The sequence below is a fragment of the Phragmites australis genome, chromosome 3 (assembly GCF_958298935.1).
Source record: "Phragmites australis chromosome 3, lpPhrAust1.1, whole genome shotgun sequence".
Classification (NCBI taxonomy): domain Eukaryota; kingdom Viridiplantae; phylum Streptophyta; class Magnoliopsida; order Poales; family Poaceae; genus Phragmites; species Phragmites australis.
This window is the reverse complement of record NC_084923.1, coordinates 18337446-18347191: the sequence shown is the minus strand read 5'-3', so window position 1 is coordinate 18347191 and position 9746 is coordinate 18337446. Positions and strand designations below refer to the sequence as shown.

The window sequence follows — 9746 nt, the reverse complement described above, 5'->3', positions numbered from 1 at the left end:
CAGGCTCCCTCCTGTCGCTGGGCCTGTTGCAAACTTTGGCGATCGCGACCTTCACTAGTCCTTGTGACAGACGAGGAGGTTGCTGCCACAGTTTGGCGTCAGGCGGTCTCTACTAAGAGGGCAAGGTCATGCAGCCATTACGCTACTAGCTAACCCTGCGGTATTGCCACCGGTAGGTGGCTAAGAAGCACTTACGCAGTTTGCAGATACTGTGCATGCGTCATGGTCTTGTAGTTGAGTTGCTGACCATGGAGCGGTGAGACGTTGCAAGGGGGAGCCCCTGACTCTTATGTTTGGCGTGCTATGCGCATCCGCGACGCGGTGTGACGGCCTAAATGCTACCGCCGCCAAGGACTGCACCCTAGGCGGGCGCTCGTCAGGGCGATGTTGTAGTTGATGGTGAAGTATTGGACCACCTCCAAGTTCAGCGCCAGGTTGGTTTCCCTTTGGGCGAATGGCCCGGGGTTCACCATGGGTATCCAAGGCATGAGGATCTCTGTTTTCCTCTGTCGCATAGTCCGTCATGCAAACTTCATGTTCGATCTCAGAATCCTTAGACTCCATCTCGGTTTTCCATACTCGAAGCATATCGGGATCGTCTGGGTTGTACCCCATGATGAACACTTCGCAGCAGCTGGGGTCCTTAGTACGGGACTCCGTGACTGCCATGGATTCAGATATAGGTAGCATAGCCATAGCATCAACACTTGCAGAAACGTGAAAAATACGCCACTATCTGGCGCGCCAACTATCGAGGATGATCCCTGACAATGAATTCGGGGTATACCGGATGACGAGCGTGTTGATCTACGTTTCTTGTAGGTGTGTAACGAACGAGCACAAGAACACAAGAGTTTGTCTAGGTTCAAACCTCTCGTGGGATCATAACTCTATATCATATGTATTTTCTTATGGATTAGGTGGACTTGTTACAAAGTGTGTTCTGTGTCCCTACAAGCTGAGTTATTCCCTTTATATACCAGGAGAAAAGATGTACAAACAAATAAACCGTGTCAAAATCTATGATAGACCTACCTCTGACGAAGCCAACTACTTCTAACTCATCATGACATCGGATATGCATGTCTGCTATGCTCTAGTCGTCGTGCACGTCCTTTATCATCACTGAACGCGTCACTCTTAGCTATCTCGTAACATTAAATGCTATAAAACAATACACTGCAACACCACACCAATCCACAATCATACTCATTAAAAAAATACTAGAGAAAAAAATACTCGAGTCAACAACATTAAATATAACTTGATCGGTAAGATAAATATCTACCATACGACCCGGCTGATCACAGGATCTCCTTTCGCCATCAGGAGCTAGTCGCACACTCCCCCGCCTTCATCGTATGATGAGACTGTACAAGTAACTAATATTTATACCATTAAATAATCTTTTATCAAAACACCACTAAGAGCATCTCCAACCGACTACTCATATTTGACCCCCTATTTCTCTTATTTAGGAACTCCTCATCCAGATTTCATCCCTTATTTCTCAACGCGTTCCAACCGACCCCTCATATTTGAACCCCTATATTCGAATCACCTCTATTTTATTAATATTTGGTAACTTTCTCTCATCTCTCTCCCCTCTCTCCCTCTCTCTCTGAAATGAGGGGTTAGATGAGGAGTCCCTAGATGTAAGGGGTGAGGGAGGAGATTTGAGGGTTCCTCAAATAAAGGGGGTCGGATAAGGGGTCGATTAGAGATCAATTTTCATCGTTTTTTTCTCAAATATAAAATAGGGGTGAGAAGAGGGCTAAGTTAAAAATGCTCTAATCTATTTCATCGACAATGAGCTTCTTCACGAGAATCCGGAAAAACAAACAATGCCTTACTCTCGAGAAACCTTATCGTGGCCCACCCCCGACACCATGACGCAGCACCACGTGACGGAGCCTCCCCATCCGTCCGTCGGTTCCTCCAGCCGACGGCGGATCCAGCATCGTGTCGCGTGGCTGCGCAACATTTATTTTAACACAAGTGTCCCCTCGAAGCCTTCCAGCAACCTCGACGCGACGCCCCACGCCACCCCCCTCACCGACACGTGGGCTCAACGCTCCGTTCGGGCCCACATGTCGGCGGTACGCAGCATACCCTCGGCCCGCCCGGCCACCAGCGGAAGCATCACACGGAAAAAGCGATGGGCGCGCGGCCCGGGCTCGGGAATCGAGGGCAGAGAGCTGATGCGTTACCCGCCGGGCCCACAGGGATGGTGTGCCGCTGGCCAGTGGGGCCACGAGGGGATGGCCACCACCGAGGGTGCAGGTGGGCCCCGGGATAGGCCGGTGCTTTTTCCATCGTTCCGCCCCGGTTGGTTCGTGGCGGAGTTCATCGCTTCCTCCGCTCCTCTCCCTCTCCACTTCTGGTGCCGCGGCGCCGCTCCTCCCTCGTGGCGGTGGTTGATTGGGGCGGAGATCCTCGGTTTCCTCGCTCGTCGGTAAGTGATCCTAGCTTCCTTGGATGGGTTACCTTTGTTCCAAGAGCTAGTTTTGCGCTCGGTCGGATCCAAATCGTTTCTCTCCGTTCAGTGTGTTGTGGGGTTCGTGTGCCCTATGAATCCATCCCATCGTTCCATCCTTGGATTGGGTTTTCTTCTTGCTGTTCCTCAGCACGCGAGATCGATCGAACGATTTTGTAGGCGCCGCACCGTAGAAATAACTGTGTACCCAATCGAGGTGCTGATGCAGTTTCTTTACCAAAAATTTTGGGGCTTAACGCAGTTTGATTTTCCAGCTTTTTTGTTGCGTCTCCCCTCATTCGCTGCCTTCCTAGTGAAGAATCGGGGGAAGAGGGGCGTGAGATTTATTCATTTGTTTTGAAAGTGGATGGGAGAAATTTTTCACTAGCTTCTACTGGAAACGGAAAAGTTCAGTAATTTGGATCATGGAAACTTCAAATCTCAGTCTTTCTTAAGAAAGATAAAGTGGATGCTTAGTTAACTCATTATTTCAGAGTTGCGTGAAAATTCGCATAATTATATATACTTGTTTAAATAAACAGTTCAGTCGAAAGCGGATTAGAATATCTGCTTATGTTCAGAACTTCTTTATTTTTTAAAATTCTTGGGCGTTCACTTAAGCTTTTTGGGCTGATTTTGAATTTTATGGTTCGGATCATAGTTTCTTATTGACAAAGTCATATTATGTCGTTGTGGAAGTTTGTGTCCATGGTCCAGTTGGATAATGTAAGTTGTGTTTGAAATTTAATATGCTTATATGTCCGTTCCCGGTGGAGCTTTGTGCTCAAATCTTGGAATTTTTTTCACCTTTGCAGTGCGGAGGAGGTTCGAATCGCCTTTGGGTTTTCGCGAGGCGGCACATTAACTGGACGAAATGTCAGGTGGTAGGCAATCGTACTGGTGCTACCAATGCAGGCAGCGGGTGAGGCCTCCTGGCCGGGAAATGGTGTGTCCTTACTGTGATTCTGGGTTTGTTGCTGAAATGGATGATGTGGATGCTCTCATGAGCCACTTTGTTGGGATGGATCCCGATTTCCATCGTGACCCAAGGTTCGGGATCATGGAGGCAATCTCTGCTGTGATGCGACATGGTATGGTGGGGATGAATAGGGAGGTTGATGTCAGAGGAAGGCCAAACATACTTTCTGACCTGGAGATGGAGTTTGGCTCTGGGCCATGGTTGCTCTTCCGAGGCCAGCTCCCTGGTCATCTCTCAGAGGATAATGGTTTCGACGTGTTCATTAATGGACGTCGTGGAGTTGGCATGCGAAGGGCAAACATTGCAGACTACTTTGTTGGGCCTGGATTGGATGATCTCATTGAGCAATTGACTCAGAACGATCGTCGAGGACCACCACCTGCTATGCAGTCCTCCATTGATGCTATGCCAACTGTTAAGATCGCTCAGAGGCATCTCAGTGGAGACTCACACTGCCCTGTCTGCAAGGAGAAGTTCGAGCTGGGATCGGAAGCAAGAGAGATGCCGTGCGAGCATTTGTATCACTCCGATTGCATAGTTCCTTGGCTAGAGCAACATAATTCCTGCCCTGTTTGCCGTTATGAGCTGCCAACACAGGGTTCTACTGGCGCTAGTTGCTCTCGCTCAAGATCGACCAGCCAAAGCCAAAGCTCAAGTAGTTCAAGCAGTAGTGGGAGAACCAATGGGCGTCAAAGGAGAAGGAACCCGTTCTCGTTCCTGTGGCCTTTCCGCTCATCAAGTTCTAGCTCTAGTTCTCGTTAGATTAGTCTGGTAATCTGGTTGGAGTTCACAATACTGTTTTAGCGAATACGCTGGTCTAATGGGCTCTTATCTGTGGGATCCTAGTGCTTAATCTGCACTGTATGGCTTGTTATGATCGCCACATAATGTTTCCCTTTGCAAGTATATTATCTTGCTACAGTTTCATAGCTACTCTATTTTGTTTACTTTTGGGTTTGCATACAATTATAAACCTAATGTATATTTAACTCGTTTTTATAAGGGACTATGGTTATTATGTGCCCATGATCTGATAGTTAGTTGACGGCCACTAAAACCTCACAGAAGGTTAAAGATGTACGTGTATGATCTTGATAGTAATGAAGACATGAATCCGAGCACCTGACCCGTCATTTAGAGTAGCTCATCTGAGGTCTTCGAAGCTACTACACAACATTGGATCATTCGTTTATGCCACCAACTCTAGCACATTTAGGCTAGATAACTGTGTCTTTCTTTTTCGAGAGATTGAATTGCCATTCTATATTGTTCTTCCTTGAATTTGTTCTTGTATTAGCTAATTGATTTTTTTTCCTTATAACCTATCTAGTTGAAAATATTTGGCCTATGAAAAAACTCAAAATTTATTAACATGAATTGACTAAAAAAATATCCACTGGCTTGTCGTTCCATCAAAGTCAATGTTCTTCGGATGGCTATGTGCTGACTACTCTCTCTGGCTTACCTAACTGTATAGCTTTTTTTTCACCTTTTGATAGCTTCTGCACGCCAACGTCCTCAGAGTTACATTATTCTGCCAATGGCTCGCAGTAGTGGTTAATCGAGTGCTGGTGTTCATTGGCTTTCCTGAACTAATTGTTGCTATTAAACTTGAATTGGGTACAACCCTTCTGACTTGTTTAGCCAATGGCGCATGCGCCTCTGTGATGCACGCCTCATTTGAAAACTGATTGCTGATCAATGATGCATGCAGCATTTGAAAAACGACGAGGAATCTTATGCGTTGTTACCCTGCACGAGATCATCAAGATCCATTTCCCTGTCTGCTTGGATAATATTATGAACCTGCTGATGTGTGCGCGCGTACGCTAAACGCTCTGGATGGCCATCAGAATTCAGAAACAGAAAGGTAAGTGGCCAATATCCAGAAGAGATGTCAGGTAAGATGCTCGTCAGATGGGCAGCTGGAGAGGAGCCGCAGCTTCTAGCTGTGCAGTTGATGCTTCTTGATATGTTACTCTTGTCCCATTTGCTACTAGACTAGATTACTAGTCTTGGCCTCACAATTTTGCAGAGCTTATCACCAAATTGGATTTGTGCCAACATGTGATGGTGTGATGGAAGTCTGAATTTTCAACCATGGGCAGATGACGACGACGACGGTGATGCCAAATTGGACTCCATGTCCTTCGTCTTGATCCATGCTGGTTTATGCCAGGTCCTTGTCTTGGCATACCTACGAAACTTCGCCGTTTGTTGTTGTTATCCAAGGACGGGACCGTGGTGACTATGAGAGCATGTGCTCTCCTCTCCCCGTCAACAGAACGGCCACGAGACGGCAGGCGTTCCTGGGTTGGATTTCCTGTGAGCTGGTGGTGTTCACAGGATGAGGTTGTACTTGGCCGTTTGCGGCTTGCCCCAGTCACGAGCTCGCAAGTGGTGAACCGGGAGTCGACGGGTCAGATCCGACCACAGGTCCATCCGCGGCATGTGTGGTACGGCGATAAATCTGTCGGAAAAACAAAGTCAGTGAACAGTAGAGAACTCGAGAACTAAGAGAATGAATTGTTTAGTCGCATTCATGATAGATTTATATAGAATAAAAAGGTAATCTATTTTTTAATGTATTCCTTCTTAATGTGTGCGTGCTTTCTCAATGAGTATCTAATTAATCATTAGAATTTGTGTTATAACACTCTTCTTTGATTAATTTGTTCATTTGTATATAACGCAATGAAATATTCATAAAAAACTCTGTGAGGAAATATGAGGAGAAATAATCGTAATATGCCATCGAGAACTCTAAAAAACCCAATGATAAAAATTAGGAGAAAACGATATGACATATCTATTTGTATTGATATTGCCTCATTAAAAACCTTATACGAGAAATCATATTGAAATAAACTCATAAAGGAAAAGAGTGCAATATTTAAGATATGAGGATCATAACATGTTATGTATTAGGGATTTAGTCTTTCTGAACTTTGCATATCTTAAAATCATCTCATATCAATTCTATGAATGGAATATATATATTGGTAAAGACTTTATGAACAAATATGTAAGATTATCACATGATATTGTTTGCAAAATATCTATCCTCCATTTATGTAATTCATGATGATAAAATAATTTTGGGCACTATGCTATGTGATATTACACTATATATGTAACAATTTACTACAATATAATTATTGTGTGTGGTTAATCATTCTGGGAAGCTATAAACATTCATATGATGATTCATATAATTATTTCAGAATGATTAATGGAAGTAATCATGGGAGTTTGATTTTGATGACTTCTATTAGAAGGCTTTTCGACCATATAAGAATATAAAGTCTGTTTATGATCTGGTATTATGAGGATCAGAAAATAGCTAGTGTGTGTGTACCCAACTATAGTAATGTTTTGAGTTCTCTGATAAAATAAATCAAGATTCTTTTGTACCTTAGAGATATCTAGGGATATCCTTTACTCCTGCTCAATAGAATTATGTTGGAGTTGTGCTATGTTTAGCTAGCAAGTTATCTGCAAATGTAATATCAGACCTGTTGCAATTTTGTAAGATACATTAGCACTCCAAATATACTGAGATATTGAACTTTAGGTCAAAATATCTCTTTTATCATTCTGAGATTTGAATGGGTCTTTATCTATTTCAAGGGATTGAATGATCATATGTATTTAGATGATATATCCATATTGATTTTTTTAATATCTTCTGGATATATGCAGATTAGTGTATAAATATTCCTGAGTGAATATACTCAAGTTGCAGACTTAAGTAAAATTTGATTTTACCCAAATTATTCATCTCAAATTCCTTCTTAAGATGATTGTGTGCTTCTTGTGTATTTCCGATGATATGGAGATCATCTATATACATTGGAGATGATATAAAATTCAGTTGAGGATTTCTTTATAAATACACATGGGCAATCATCATTATTTGAGTAAACTTTATGTGGAAGGAACTCATCTAATCGGTTTGTACTATGTTTTTCCAGTTGTTTTAAGTCCTAAATTGACTTTACACAATATATGTTGTGATTTACTTTGGAATTTAGAATTTCAAGTCCTTTAAGAACTTTCATATATATTTACGAATCAAGTGACTAGATTCTGCCAATAATGTTAAATATCAGAACATTATTGTACTTATAACGGGAGAGTATGTTTCATTGAAAATCAATATCGGGTCTCTACGTGGACCCTTGTGCTACATGCTCGCTTTGTATCACCATATCATTATTTTCATTCCATTTGCGGATAAAAATATTTTATCCCACAAGGAGGGTATTTTGAGGAGTACATATTACTATAGTAAATACCTCTCTTTTATTGAGCAAGCACAATTCTACCTCAATTGCTTCCTTCCATTTGGTCCAATCCGAATCCATGGCCATGGACTTTGGACTAGATCCAATTGAAGATCTTGCAATTTCTGAGGAGAAATATTTATTGACAATTGTAGTCTTTCTATTGCATGATTTTTCATAATCAATATAGTTTTGTGGATATTCTATTTACCCTTTCCATCCCCTCGTGATTCCCCACAATAATGGAGTTAGGGTGTTCTGATGTCCCATCACCTTAAAATAGTACGCATATTTGTATTAGGTTGTGAATGTTGAGCATCCATAGGCATTGAATATTGAGTATCCATAAGGTGTCAATCAACTTTAGGTTAATTTGTATTTACTGTTTTGCTTCCGCAAATGCTTATAAAAAGCAATATCCCTTGTGACCATATTTTCCCCCTCTTATTTGCATTTGTGAGTTAAGTGGTTTTATTAGGTATCTCCACTCTTTCTGGCGCATTGAATGTGGAGATATGATTTAGTGACACCTTTGTTGTTAGTAAATGCATATGGTAGATAATTTGCAACGTGATGCAAATTTATGAATATTTGAACTTCATGTTCAGATTCTTTAGTATGTGGATCTATAGACTGAATGTACATATCTAAGGACTGAATGCATGTGGTATTCTTTGTGGTACTTTTAATCTCCTTCTAATGCCTGGAAATTATCCTCATCAGCGTACCGGGATGTGAATAAGTCCCATGTTAGGGGCTCGAGGTATTTATGATTGATGGAAAATAAACCTCATTTAGATCTCCAATTACATGTGAGGGCCCATTGATGTATATTGCGGTGGTGATATCGGTACAATGTAACCGAATTGTCACATATGAGAAATACTTATTTGATTTTCACGTACTTAACTGCAACGGGGAAGCAGTATAATATGCAGTTCATCTTATTTGAATTAAATATGCGGTGTGTAAGACCACATGATTTCCAACATGAGGTTGGTTAATTACAATTCTGAAGTAATGGTTGTGTAATTAATTTTAACGCTCTTGATGAGATATTCAGCTACATCATTTTGAGCATGTACATATAAGTTACTTGATGATCCAAATTAATGCCTAAGGTCATACAATAATAATTGAAGGCCCGTGAATTGACTTCAACAGCATTATCCATTCCAATGGATTTTATCCTATGCTCAAGATAATTTGCACTTAATTTGAGCAATAATTTTGTAGATGCATCTATGAGCATCATAAAGTATCTTAATGGTCAATATAATTGATGAATATGATCAAATATATCTCCTTAAATACGTTCAAGTAAAATGAGTGGCTCATATTTAATTTTAAGATAAAATGGCCTTAATATTAATTTCCCTGTGGCACATACGGTGACAAAAAATCAGAGGATTTTGAGAATTTTGCAACAGTGATGTCGTGACCAATATATGCTAATAATTTTTATGATCGTCACTAAATTGGGATGACTAAGGCGATCATGCCAAGTCTTGAATTTATCAAGAATCTGAAAAATTATCTTAAACACAACATGTGATATGGGATTGATGTATGTATGATAAAATTCAGATGAAAATGAAGGAATTTTCTCAAGCTCTTGCTTGTCATATCCATTATGGTGATGAAGAAATATTCCTCGTTGTTGTTATTATGAGTTTCCAATGGAAACCATTTTGACAGATATCTTTATAATTTAACATGGTTTGTATAATCAAGATACATAAGTGTATCCTCGATTACTAATTTGAGTACCCATTGGGAGAATGATTGTGGCTCTGCCAAAACCGACAATCAATATATCGTGCATAATGATTGTTTTAATATTTCCTTACCTCCTTTGAATAGTATGAAAATATTTTATATCCCTTGATTTTGTACTAGTGGAACAAATGTAGACAACCCTTCTTAAAGCGTTAGGCCGGGCTTTCCTCTATTTGGGAATTCCTCCCAAGGTCGGAAACTTATATCTACTTTTTTAGAGTTTTTA

General features: G+C 41.2%; 1 protein-coding gene across 1 annotated transcript; it reads left to right on the top strand.

Moving 5' to 3' along the window:
• The first annotated feature begins 2294 nt into the window (after nt 1–2294).
• Nucleotides 2295–4479, top strand: LOC133912517 (probable E3 ubiquitin-protein ligase RHC1A). Its single transcript, XM_062355300.1, has 2 exons — nt 2295–2455; nt 3292–4479. Exon 2 carries the CDS (start codon nt 3351–3353, stop codon nt 4215–4217), a length of 867 nt encoding a protein of 288 aa, XP_062211284.1. The 5' UTR covers nt 2295–2455; nt 3292–3350; the 3' UTR covers nt 4218–4479.
• The last annotated feature ends 5267 nt before the right edge of the window (nt 4480–9746 follow it).